General features: G+C 33.2%; 1 protein-coding gene across 1 annotated transcript; it reads right to left on the reverse strand.

Annotated features, from left to right (window-relative positions):
• Nucleotides 1-11332: 11332 nt before the first annotated feature.
• On the reverse strand, nt 11333-12804 carry LOC133817480 (uncharacterized). Its single transcript, XM_062250015.1, has 3 exons — nt 12504-12804; nt 12190-12412; nt 11333-12104 (listed from the first exon to the last, which is right to left on the reverse strand). Exons 1-3 carry the CDS (start codon nt 12735-12737, stop codon nt 11689-11691), a joined length of 873 nt encoding a protein of 290 aa, XP_062105999.1. The 5' UTR covers nt 12738-12804; the 3' UTR covers nt 11333-11688.
• Nucleotides 12805-14577: the final 1773 nt, after the last annotated feature.

Genomic DNA, 14577 nt, shown 5'->3' on the forward strand with positions numbered 1-14577 from the left:
ACTATGCAGTGTCAAGCATGGTCTTGTTGAGACACAAGGATCGGATCTGCGTTCTGATGGACACTGGGATCAGACGGGAGATTCTTGATGAATCTCATACTACCTCTTATTCTCTACATCTGGGCACCATGAAGATGTACCAGGATTTGAAAGCTTTATATCGGTCGCTTGGGATGAAGAGAGACGTGACTGAATACGTGGCAAGGTGTCTGACCTGTCAGTAGGTCAAGTGATGGACCCAAAACGGGTTTGTTTTAAATATTTATATCGCAAGCGCACGAATCGTTCATATAGAATAGTGATTGTGTAAGCAATGATGTCGAACCCAAAGGAGTTGTCTAAAATCGAAAAGAAAATTATTTTAAATCAAACTTAATAAATTATAACCTAGCTCCAAAGATTGATGAGAATTTGTAACAATAAAAATAAAATAAAAGATAATAATAAAGATATTAAAGACAATATATATAACATAAATTAATAATAGAAATCAAGATGGTAAAAGAAAGATTATTAAGATAATAGTATCCACAAAATATAAGTTCAATAATATTTAAAAGTACATTGATTCCCAAGTTCTAGTAATAGTAGAAATTAATCAAACCATCACTTATTCAAATTAGATATTCTATTTAAGCACAAGTTTTTATAAAAATATAGCATTTATCTTCACTTTTAAAATTATAATTTCAAACCATTTAGTGTAAATCAATCTAATGAAATAACAAATAAATCAATGAACATTATTTATAAGACAAAACATAATATTTTTGTTCTGAGCATTGGATGTGTACAATTTAATGACACATCTTACACAAAGAATATTATGTTTTTGCACTAATGAAGAACAAAGTGTAAATATGTGCTAACAATCACAAATACATGATATTTAAGATGAAAGAAGATATTTGAAGAAGAAAAATCCATAAACTTTGTTGCACAAAAAGAGAAATCAACATACAAAATAAATATTATCTAGTTATATATTGTTTCATCAGCACCTTAATAATCTTAAAAAGATTAGAAACTCATAACTAGAATAGAAAATACAAACTAAAAAATTACAAACATAAATAGGAAAATTTGGAGGATGAATCCCCAAATTTTTCCTCTAAAAACTCATAGAAAAAATGACCAAAACGAAGAAAAAGATGAAGAGAATTGAGAGGTTTTGAAAGTGTAGAACTTGTGGTATGGTAACCTCCCTAAAAAATTAAGCACCCTATATGGTCTTGAAAATTTCCTATTTATAGCCAAAATGAGAGTATTAAAATAATCAATTTAAATTAATTAAATTAATAATATGGAAAATGGGGGTAAATTATATAGTGTAATGATGATATTTTGGGGTAAAATGTGTAGAAAAGTTTGGTAAAAATGTGGCATTTTTTGGCATTGTGGGACAAAGGGACAATGTTGAAATTGTTGGGCTAAAAGAAAACACAAAAGGGCTGGTGGTGGCTGGGACAGGCAGGGGAGCGGCTGGGCGAATTGGGCTGGGCTGAGGCAGGTGGGCTTCGCCTGGCGTGGTGGGCCGAAGTGTGCTGGCGGGCTGGAGCTTGGCTGGCCCGTGGAGCTGCTGGGGGAAATGCTTCAGGAGGCACGTGAAGGGGCTTCTTGCTGAGCCTGGGTGATAGCCGAATGGTGGTGTACGGCTGGGACTAAAGTGAGGTGTTGGAGGGCAACTGGTAGGGGAGGCGTTGGGTGATTTTGGTGGTGGGCCAAATGGGCCTGGTGCCAGGCGTGGCTGGTGGAGCTGCTAGGAGCAGCTGGCTGGAGGAGACGGGCCCAGGTTGGGCTTGGGCTGGTGGTCTTCATAAATGCCAGCTTTTCATTTCTTTTTTCTAAAAAATGCCACTCTTTATCCTTATTTTTATTGCTTTTCAAGAGGAAATAAATTACAACAAATTCCCTATAAAACAAACATAAATTAAATTAAAACTAAATATTTTCAATAATAAAATATACAACTAAAGTTCCATAAAAATATTAATTAAAACTTAATTTACTTAAACATTTAAGCTCAAAATTGCATCTTTTTACTCCTAACTTAAAAATATTAATTTTAAATAATTAAAATATAATATTTTACAATAATATAACTATAAAAATACACAAAAATCTATAAAATTAAAATAAACCTAATAAATTCAAAATTACTTAAAAGTTTAATAAATCAATTAAAAATTCAAGAATTAAGCAACAATTAACACATAAAAAGTGGTAAAATAACTCTATTTTGTAGAGTTATCATCAAGGAAGAGCATCAGAGGCCAGCAGGGCTGTTACAGCCTTTGGATATCCCATAGTGGAAGTGGGAGGATATCACGATAGTGGGCCAGCATGATTCAATTTGGGTCGTCATGGATTGATATACAAAATCAGCTCACTTTCTACCAGTGAGGACGAATTACACGGTTAATCAGTATACAGATCTTTATGTGCGAGAGATAGTTCGCCTTCATGGGACTCTGAGGTCTATCGTGTCTGATAAGGACCCTATCTTTGCTTTCAAGTTTTGGGGAAGTTTACAGAGGATGATGGGTACACAACTGAAGTTCAGTACAACTTATCATCCTCAGATTGATGGTTAGTCTAAGAGTACTATCCAGATATTAAAGGACATGATAAGAGCATGTGTATTGGACTTTTAAGGGTCCTGAAGTAAATACTTACCTCTGATAGAGTGGTACCTTATGAGATGATGTATGGTAGGAAGTGCAGATCGCCCATTCACTGGGATGAGATGGGTGAGAGGAAATATTTGGGTCCTGAGGCGGTTTAGAGGACCACTGAGGCTATTGAAAAGATTAGAGCACGGATGCTCGCGTCTTAGAGTAGACAGATGAGTAATTCAGACCCCAAGCAGACGAACGTGGAGTTCCAGGTGGGAGACTATGTCTTCCTTAGGGTTTCACTGCTGAGGGGTGAAAAGATTTGAGAAAAATGGCAAGTTAAGCCCTAGGTTTTTGGGACCATTTGAGATCCTGGAGAGGATTGGTCAAGTGGCTTACAGGTTGGCCTTACCCCCTGCACTGTCTAGTGTGCACAATGTATTCCATATTTCCATGCTGAGGAAGTATGTATTACATGAGACTCATATACTGAGTTATGAGGATCTGGAACTAGAGGCAAACTTTTCCTATGAGGAGCAGCCAGTTCAGATTTTAGACAGGAAGGACAAGGTCCTGAGGAACAGGACTATACCTTTAGTTAAGGTATTATGGAGAAACAACAAGGTTAAGGAAGCGATCTGGGAGCTGAAGGTAGATATGCAAAATTAGTATCCCGAGTTGTTTAGGTAAAATTTTGAGGACAAAATTTCTGTAAGGAGGGGATAGTTGTAACGTCTCAAATTACCTAATAAGGCTTAGGGCCTTGATTAGGGGGCCAGGATGGCAATATATGGAATTATATGCTTATATGATATATTTGTGTATGATTATGTGATTATGTGAGTTATATGATAATATAGCTAGTTATGCATGTTTAGGAATATTAAATATGCATGTGGACCCGTTTCTTAATAGAATGGCAATTTTCGTAATTTGGCCTATTATGAGCATAATTGTATATATGTACATATATATGATATATGTGAGAGACCACATTATTATGTGGGTTAATTTGGGTTACTCATCATGAGATGATCCTAGGGAGCAAGTTAGCGGGAAAGTCACAATGGGACCTAATACTTGACTCGAGGTGAGTCAAGGGGTATTTTGGGTATCTAGCTCAGTATCGGGTTATCAAGTAACGGGAATGAATAATTAAGGATATATTTTGAGTTAGTAAGATTAGGAGGGAATACCAGGGATTTTGATCATTTTGCCCTCGGGGACGTTTTTGGTACCCCCGAGCCTCAGGATTAGCTTAAGATTACTTAAGCCTTAAGAAAACAAACAAAACACTCAAACACTTAGCTTCATCTGTCACCCAACTGAATTTCTCTCTCTCTCTCAACTTTCCTAAGTAAATTCTATGAGAATTAAGGATATTTTTGGGCTGAAATCTTGGGAATTGAAGGCCTAAAATTGGGATTGGATTAGCTACAGCTAGGGGGAATTTTTGCCAGTTGAGGTAAGCTTTGGACCTTGATTTCCATTGATTTTCTGTTTAAGTTTGGCTGTTCTTGAGCTTTGAGGCTCAAGGTTGTGAATTTAGGTTTTGGGTGGAGTTTTGAGTGTGTTGAACTGGGGTTTTGATGTTGGTATTATGCTGATATTGTTTTGAGTATTTAATTGTTGTTTTAGGATTGATTTGGTTTTGGTAAGTTTTTGGCTGGAGAAAAACAGAGGAAATCTGGGTTCGCAAGGTCAAGTCGCAGCCTTGCTCTTGGGGCGCCGCGACCCAACCGAACCCGGGGCTAGAGGAAGGTTCTGCTTCAGGGGCGCGCCATGACCCTCTAGGCCAAGTCACGGCCCATGTCCAGGTTCCAGGCAGGAGGGGGCCTCTGACCTAGGAGGCGAGCCACGGCCCTTAAGGACAAGTCGCAGCCTGCCTAGGTGGTTTTAGCCACCATAAGTCTTGAGTGGCGGGAATTTAAACCTAAGGGTTCGGGATTGAATCTACCCTGTTTAGTAGAATTCGAGGTCCCAGAGGCTGGGACTAGGTCCGAAAGCCTTTATTTTCTCGTTATTGATGGAATCCTATGTTATGGTTATGACTAGGTTATCCCTAGGGTCTCAGAACCAGGATTGTGCTCGAGGGTCGTTCTTATTTTACGCTATACTCGGGCCTGAGGTAAGAAAACTGCACCCAATACGCTATATATGTGATTAGGGTTTGGCCCGATTGTTAGTTATAATTATGAATAGGGCTTGGGCCCCTGAGAATGTACGTGTTTGATTTATGATTGCGCTTGTTGATTAAACATACTTGAATATTCTGTTGCTGGCTAAGTGTTATATGATTATTTGCATGGCCTGCGTAACTAGGGCTCGGCCCCATTAGGGAACATGGTTATTACTATGTTTGAATTTAATTAATGGTGTTATATGATTAATATGTAATCATGCTTGTATTTTTTAAAGTATGCTTATTTGCATTTGTCTTGAATACCTGGTTCAGGGCTTGACTTATTAGTCAAGGGCGGCAATAGCGTGCTGCGCATTGGTCGAGAGGCTTAGACCTAAATCAGCAACGTACTATTATGTTGGCCGACCTTATGGTCGTTGGAAAAACAAAATGTTTAGCTACGGATAGTCACTCAGAACTAGGGGCGAGGGCCTCAGGTGACTCTATGGTCACATAACTAGGGCATAGGGCCCGAGGTTGACTCTATGGTCAACTATTCAGGGCAGCGACCCCAGAATGGTCCAATGACCATTTAGAAATCTGTATTTGTGATTGTGTGCATGCGTGACTAGGTTATTACTGCTGGGCATGCTAGATAACTATTTGGAAATCTGTATTTTCTATTCATGCCCATGTTTAAGTTTTCTTGTTGAGCCTTGGCTCATAGGTGCTATGTGGTGCAGGTAAGGGAAAAGGAAATCTTGTCCAGCCATGAGTTTAAGAGCTTCGATGGCGGCATATACATATGTGACTGCTCATCCATCACGGTCGAGGATATCTCAGAGGAACTAGGGTTGTAGCCCTAATTTTGCTGCTTAGATCGGTCGGTTGTAACTTTTGATGTATATACACTCTTTTAAACATTTGTTTGTAATATTTTGGGATCCCATGTATGCATGAATCGTTTTAAATGAAAGTCAACAGTTCCCTGACCAAAAATTTTAACCCTAACCCTTGACGTTAACCTTAGTTACATGTTTATAACCAAATTACTTTATTAGTAAGTCTAACACTATTTAAAGTACACAGTGTAATAGTTCTGGATTAGGAGGACGTTACATACATTATATGTATGGGTTATTAGAGTTGAAAAGTCTTGATCACACTTTCCGACTCTCTCTCTCTAACCTCATTCTCTCTCTAGCTTTTTAAGACCAAGGTTTTCTCCAAGAAACTCATCAAGCATTACTTTACTTGCATGAGTTTTAAGGCTTGTTCAAACCCAAATCTCATTCTACTTAGTTGAAGCTTCAAGCAATTAGGAAGGTTTGGAATAGAGATTTTGGACAACAATATTCATATTGTGTATAAGCCTTAGAAGTTCCCTAAGTTTGAAGATTCAAGTAGCTCAATACAAAGGTTGTATCTCTAACCCTAATCTTGTATTTTTTAATTCTATTATGTTTTTCATTGTTAGCATTGATGATTAAATGTATCTAAGTTCATATTATCATCATTTAATAATTTAGTTTCTTATATTCAAGATTAACATTCATATCATGAGCATGTTTATTTGATTATCAAGAATGGCATTCATACTTTGATGAAGAATCTTGATTAACATCTAGGGTTTGGAATATTGCATTATTATCATTATTTATTATTGATTTCCAAAGAGTAAAGTCATATATTCCCAACAATGTGTTCTATGTATTTTATTTGCAAAGAAGGGGAAAAAATATATAACTTGGTCATTATTACCATCAGTAACCCAAGTAGCCTTTATAGTTGGACATTGTACCAATCACAATAGCAAATGGAAAATGGGGGCAAAAAAATGTGTCCTTTAGTACCTGATTTATATATATAGGAGAATTCTTCTATAGGGGCTTCACTTTAAGCCTTACTGGTGAGACTCTCAGTGTTCTCGATCCGTGAATAGTTTTTGGCGCGATTTTTTTATGACCGTGTATATTGTAGCTATTTAGAGCATCCTGCAAATTTTCAGAAAATTCTGAATAGTTTACAGTACCGAAAACTAAGTTCAAACATGTTGTTGTACACATGACTAATTTTTTTATGCGCGTGGAAAACAACATGTTTGAACCTAGTTTTCGGTACTGTAAACTATTCGGAATTTTCTGAAAATTTGCAGGATGCTCTAAATAGCTACAATATACACGATCATAAAAAAATCATGCCGAAAACTATTCACAGGTCGAGAAACACTGAGAGCACCACCGGTAGGGCTTAAAGTGAAGCCTCTATGAAAGAATTGTATATATATATATATTGGGGAATTCTCCTATAGAAGCTTCACTTTAAGCCCTACTAGTGCAAATCTCAGTGTTCTCGACCCGTGAACAGTTTTCGGCGTGATTTTTTTTTATGACCGTGTATATTGTAGCTATTTAGAGTATCTTGCAAATTTTCAGAAAATTCCGAATAGTTTACAGTACCGAAAACTAGGTTCAAACATGTTGATTTTTACGCGCATAAAAAAAATTAGTCACGAGTGCAACAACATACTTGAACTTAGTTTTCAGTACTGTAAACTATTCGGAATTTTCTAAAAATTTGCAGGATGCTCTAAGTAGCTACAATATACACGGTTATAAAAAAAATTGCATCAAAAATTTTTCACGGGTCGAGAACACTGAGAGTCCCACTGGTAGGGCTTAAAGTGAAGCCCCTATAGGAGAATTCCCCTATATATATATATATATATATATGCTTCACTTTAAGCTCTACCGGTGGGGCTCTCAATGTTCTCGACCCGTGAATACTTTTCGGCGCGATTTTTTTATAACTGTGTATATTGTAGCTATTTAGAGCATCCTGCAAATTTTCAGAAAATTCTGAATAGTTCACAGTATCGAAAACTAAGTTCAAACATGTTCTTGCACGCGTGACTAATTTTTTTATGCGCGTGGAAAGCAACATGTTTGAATCTAATTTTCAGTACTGTAAACTATTTGAAATTTTCTGAAAATTTGCAGGATACTCTAAATAACTACAATATACACGGTCATAAAAAAAATCGCGCCGAAAACTGTTCACGGGTCAAGAACACTGAGAGCCCCATCGGTAGGGCTTAAAGTGAAGCCCCTATAAAAAAATTGTAGTATCTAACCAAAACAAAAAATGTAATAAAAGAAATAGTTTTAGATTTTGTTTTTTTTTTATATCTATTAGAATGTAACTGAAACAAAAAATGTAATAAAAGAAATAGTTTTAAGCTTTGTTTTGTTTAGATCTTAGGATTTTAATGAAAAAAAAAAGCCAATTTTTTAATAAGAAACTTCTTTATAATGTTTTTTCTTTTTAAATATATTTACTGTTATAGAATAGAATTTATAATACTATGCTACATTCAAGCTTTATATTTTAATATTATAATTAATCTTTTCTCCATAAAGATACAAGATTCAAAATTGTACATTCCCATGTCGATCTCAATACTTCCTTTAGATTTTTCCAGATAAAAAATACACTTAACTAATCCACAAGTAGAATTTTATTTAAAAGAAAAGAAATACAATTTATCAAAGTTTATTGAATGTATTCAGTCTTTACAAATTCAACAAAGATAGTAATTTTCAAAATTTATCAAATGTTTTTGCGTTTTAGTTCTCATTTCCTTTCGGTCAATGTTATTGTAATAATACAGATAGAGTACATTCACTTTATGAGGAGGTCAAATTATCCATCAAGAAAAAAAAATGTATTCCAGAGCTAATAACAGTGGTTTGCACAATCAAATTGGAGTTGTTATCAAGGTATGAAAATTGATCAATTAGGCAAGTGTAAAGAAATAATCAATTCGGTCCATGAAGGTGTAACACAGACCGCTATTTTTTGCCTATAAAAATAATAAATAAATAAATAAATAATTATTTACAACAAAAGTATTGTGCTGAAGTAGTACTCACGCTATTTTATCTTTCAAAATATATCACAAAAATCTTATTTTTTTTATATTTTCATCAATTTTTTTATATCAATTCATACATGAGTTTCCCTGTATTTTTATTTACATTATTTAAATATTATACTTTTAAATACTATTTATTCATTTAAATAAAAAAAAATACTACACATTAATTAGAAATTTTTTAAAGGATAAAAACAAAAGTAAAAGTATTAAAATATTAATTAATTTTTTTTTAAGGAGCTCTGATGGATGGCGATGTTAACTTGTTTCTTCAAATATCATAATAATTCTCTCTCTCACGAGATTGCTCTAAGGCTGCAAATATTATCTTTGGAATGAAATCCTTATTCCCCAAGTTCATGTCCCTCTATTTGTCCTTCCATTACATGATTGACACCTAAATTTCAATTAAGTGTTGTTTCGAACTACAAGTATCTCACACTAACCCATTAAATAATTATAATATTTATATTATTAAAAAAGCTTATCTTAAATACAGATATATATAGAGAGAAAAAAACGGTCCCCTACTTTTGCACTCTTCAACATCTCTTCTATATAATAATTGTGTAGATAACGAAATTTTTTTGTTTTAACGGTTTTTTTTATTTTTTTAATGTTAATTTTAACGGAATATTCTTATATTTAACAGAATATTCTTATACTTAACGGTAGTTTGTAAACACTTAAACTTAAATAAAATAAAATAAAATAAATAATTAGAAAAATTAAAATAAGATATTTTTGAGATATTATACCATGATAATTATTTAAAAATAATAAATAATTAAACAAATTAAAATTTGACATTTTTCAGATATTTTACAATAATAATTATTTTAAAATAATAAATAATTAAATAAATTAAAATATGATATTTTTGAGATATTTTACAATGATAATTATTTAAAAATAATAAAATCATACATTTTATAACTTAAATAAAATTTAATTAAACTTAAGCTCACTTAATAAACTAATATCATATTAAACATATAATATAATCTGTTATCAATTAGCAACAAATTACTTTTTAAAAAAAATTAGCCAAAAATTTAAATTTAAAATCCACGTATAATATTTAATATTACATTAAACATATAATATATAATCTCTTGTTGTCACTTCCAAAAAATTAGAACAAACATAAACTTAAACAAAAATAAATAAATAATTTAATTAAAATAAGATATTTATTTAAAATTTATATGATATTAATATAAATTTAATAAAAATAGTTAATAAATTCTATAAATAAAACTAAATAAACTTACCTTGCAAGTTAATTGTATCTAGTATAAAATAAAAGCAATTACTTTTTTAAAAATCTTATGCATTTTTCTTTTAAATAAAAAATATATAATTCAAAGTTTTAATCTAATTAATGTAATGTAATGTAAATCAGTAATTCTTTTCCTTTCAATAAAAAAACAGTACTTCTTTTTCGCTTATATTGTTACTTATATAACAAGTAGTGATGATGTAAAAATAAGTTTTTGGGTCTAATTTAAAATTAAAAAATATATATATATAATTTAATTCATAAGAAAATCAATTCAATCTGTTGTTTTTATTAATTTTTTTTTCCAAAAAACAGTTATGTGTTTTCTATTAATAAATAAGTACTTCTTTTAATATATATATTAAATAAGTTATTTATAATTACTTAATAATATAAATTTTATTATTAGTTAATACACCGTGTTAGGATATTTAAATTTCACCACTAACATATACTCTTTTCATTTTCTTCCATGACTTTTTGCTTCCTACTGACTAATATATAACTCAGAAAGTTCAGAGTATACAGTATAAAAATGCAATTCGCAAGATTGTGGAAAACTATACGGTGAAATTTTTAAATTGGAGAAAAAAAACTGCTATTTGATTTAATATATACTTTCAAAAACTGCAGATATATATTTTCTTTATAGAACATATAAACAAATTTTTTTAATTCGAATGAGTCCGCGGCAGATTCTTTTAAAGCTACGAGGAAAAATGAGATCCTTCACATATTAACACAGCAAAGCGAAAAAGATGTCAGCAAGGATCAACGCAGAAGTGAAAAATACCACACTCATGCATAGACATACAAAAACCTATGAAATCAAAGTACCTCTTCTGAATAAACATGTAGGCTCACGCTCTTGGAGAACTCAAGATTTATAAGAAAATCTAGAATACTGAAATACCATTGTGTATCATGAGTCACAGGATTCTGAAGTTTGATATTTGATTGCAAGATATTTGGTGCAATCATTGAAAAAATGAATGACAAATCCCCGTTAAAGCTAAAGAAGACTAAATTAGGTGTGTGGATAATAGCTTCCAATGCATGACAGATTTTGTTTCCTCTGAAAACAAAGTGTTTCAGGTGCTCACTCAAGATTTTGATATGCGAAAACCTAGTCACATAGACTCAAACTCTCAAGAAGAGGCACTTCAAAAGTTAGGACTTCCAACCACTGATCCTTGAGCCTCATGTTAGATAGTGAAAGATGTCGAAGTGCTCCACAAGATGAAAGATTGAGGTCACAGTAGTTAGGACCTCCATCCTACACAAAGGACTACAGATTCATAGCTTCGACTTGAAATGTTACTTCACAAGACCCTTGAACAATTTCCAAATACTTAAGGCTCATATTTGAAACTCTAGGATTCAGCAACTTCGTGCATTCCTTAAAACCCAATTTCTCAAGGAAACAGCATCTAGTTAATATATTGTGAAGTATACGATCATCCAATCCAACACTCTCTAATGACAAATATATCAAAGATGGTACACAGATAGGAGCAGAATTTTGACCGTCCAACATGATACCACACAACTTTACAGAAGTCAAAGGGCTGCTTGAAAATATACAACGATGCAAGAAGTACAACTTCCGATCACAGAAACTCATATTTTAATCTTGATTCTACCAGCAAATTCAATATATAAATACACATTAGAATATTAATTAATTTTCTTCATGACAAAATTTGTTTATTTTATGTTGTGAAATTAATTATAATCACACAACTTGAACCAGAGCACTCATGGGCATAGCCTCCAAGAGATCAAAGGTCAACATGGAGGCCCTGGGCTTGGTTGGGCGGTCGGAGTAGCTAACCGGCAGCGGCGCCGGCGTAGACCGCTCACACTTTCCGAGCCACTTAGCCTGCATATACTTGTACTTCCTCCATGGCCCCAAGTGCATGTTCTTCTCCTTCATGCACTTCTTAGCCGCCGAGCACAGAATCTTAATCACGTTCCCTAATCTCTCCGTTTTCCCCACGAACACCTCCGGTAATCGACTGATTAATCGATTGTAATCTTCGCTAGCCCTAGCCATCTCAAACTCTGCTCTGAAATTTAGCTCTATCACCACTCTCATCTCCCCTCTCTTCGAACTCGATCTGTCTACAACTTCCAAGTACGTATGTTCTCCTGTCAAAAGAAGAATTCAAAATTTAGTCATTTGAAGTAAATTCAAATCGTTTTAACGAACAATTCAATTTGAATTTGTGTTTACCTGCGGGGATACTAGAGGAGCTTCTCCACTTGGATTTGCAAAGCGAACAATCGTAGCCGAGATTTATGAGCCGATTGCAGACCTCTCTTCGTAAACAATTCCGGCAAACTCCTCCCACCGTCGATCTTCCGCACGCACAATGTGAGATTATCGTCTCTTTCAAAGCTTCCTTCGTAGCTTGACGTATCTTCGATTCGATTGAATTGGTTCTGCAAATCGTTGCCTGGAAAACGAAATTAACAATTTGTTAATACTATTTTCAAAAGAAAAATATAATGAAATTGAAATTTTCTACTAAAGAAGACGCTTCACACCTGAAGGAGATTGATTTGTTCTTCCCAATACGCCTTGTTCTCTTCGACATCGCAACTATCCTCCTCGTCTCCGTAATCACAATCGTCGCCGGAGCTGAACCTACTTTCCGGCGATTCGTCAGCGTGATCTTCTAGAAATCCGAATACCATGTCGCTAAGAGAGCTCGCCGGTCCCACGGCGCTAAACTCAAGAATGTTGTTATATCTCCGGCGAAGGGAAGGGTTTCCGGCCATGATTCTATTGGTCTGAGCTAGAACTGAAAGGCACGTGGATTGAGATTTTGGAATGTGTAGCGACCAAATATGGGGAGCGAATTTATAGTCAGAATTATTGGAAACAAGTACGAAAGATTGGGACTCACGCGCGAGCGAGCGAGCTGGTCATAAACGAGACGCCGCGAATATCAATATCTGTTTGGTTGCTTACGTGGAATGTTTCTGTGTGGTTAAGTAGATCAAACAGCTAGGCTCCACGTCACTCTGACCAATAATTCGGTGCTTCACATTTTATTTGGATATACTCGAATATCCTATAATTACTATTTTTTCGGGTTTAAATTGTACTAGGAAAGGAATGCACATTTTTTTTTCCTTTTTAGTAATTACCTTCTTCATGGTTATTGATTATAATAAAAGAAATAAATAAAACAAACGATAATTAAATATAACTTTCAACTGTAATAAAATCATATTTTGACAAAAATGAAATTTTAACAAATAATTATTTACATTATTGTTAATAAAATTTTCCAATCATATTTTATAAATGAAACCAACGCGTTAATTAGTTTATTTGTTATCGAATGTAATGGAGGAAAACGTAGATTGTTGATGCATTTTTCTTTTTCTTCTTAGAAACAATTAGATATTGTTGTACAACATGTGCGAGTACTAATAAATTAAACAATATTAGTTAAATATAACTTATTATAACGCTTTTTGCTTTTTTTGAATGATATATTTAGTTATAACCATACATAAACAAGAACTATTTTTGGCTTAGAAAGGGGGGTTCAAAATTCAAACCCAATAAATGGTATCCTACTCTTGTTCAAATTAAAAAATAATTAAATTGTACTAGGAACACATCAAATTTATCCAAAATAAAAATAAAAAATTAGAAGTGGATTGTATTTTAAGTATTAAGTACATAAAAAGCATGCCCATAATAATAATTTTGGGTATCTAAAGCTCATTGATTAATGATTATATAATTTTGAATATTATAAATTAGGGGTGTGAGGCTTATCCTAATATGTGGACCAAATAGGGACCACAAAGGGGTAGCTGGCATAATAAAAATGGCAAAAGGCCCAAGTATCTGATGTGTCACACATGATATTTGTGTAAGCAAAAAGAAAGCATATTGATAAATTATTAATTTATGGAATGGACTCATTCATTTCATCTTCTTGATCTTCCTATGAAAGTGGGACCCACTGTCTTTGTCTATGTCTCTCTAAAACCATTTTAATTTTTGGCATATTCTATCATTGTGCTAATTTTTTAAGAGAACAAATGGATAATTAGCATAGTATATTCTAACAACCACTTAAAAACCATGTATTGAATTTGAAACCATGGCAACCTTTTAATATACCAAAATACCCTAATTATACGACCAACTAATACCACATATCTCTCCCAACCATGGATGTTGTACACGATTTTTGTCACTAAATTAGGTATCAACTCATTTGTTCTATTGTATTAATTAGTGTTGGGGGATCTTCAAGAAAGAAAGAAAAAAAGGAACCCACAATTTGATGCATAACAACAATAGTTAGTAATAGTTATCCTAATATTATTAATTATTTAATATTAACATAATATTTAAATAGAAATAGAAATAGAAATTTAGTCAATTAATGACTTTCTCTGAATTGAAAATTTTCCATTCTCAATTGGTTTGAAGTTTATAATTCTGGTAAATTATATACTAAGCTTACATTTGTGGTGTTTTGAGTTGAACAAAGAAACTTTTACATTCCGGCTCCTACAATATTTTTTTATTTAAAAAAAAACTGCAATTTTTTTTTCAAAAAATCAAATAGTCTTAAATAAAGTTTACAGT

The sequence above is a fragment of the Humulus lupulus genome, chromosome 2 (genome assembly GCF_963169125.1).
Source record: "Humulus lupulus chromosome 2, drHumLupu1.1, whole genome shotgun sequence".
Taxonomy (NCBI): domain Eukaryota; kingdom Viridiplantae; phylum Streptophyta; class Magnoliopsida; order Rosales; family Cannabaceae; genus Humulus; species Humulus lupulus.

Bases quoted from the DNA above. Each gene is read 5' to 3' on its own strand.
- LOC133817480 (XM_062250015.1), bottom strand. From the start codon at position 12,737: ATGGCCGGAAACCCTTCCCTTCGCCGGAGATATAACAACATTCTTGAG. The intron at 12,413-12,503 runs GTGTGAAGCGTC...TTCGTTTTCCAG, and splicing joins AACAAATCAATCTCCTTCAG to GCAACGATTTGCAGAACCAA. The intron at 12,105-12,189 runs GTAAACACAAAT...TTCTTTTGACAG, and splicing joins CTCCTCTAGTATCCCCGCAG to GAGAACATACGTACTTGGAA.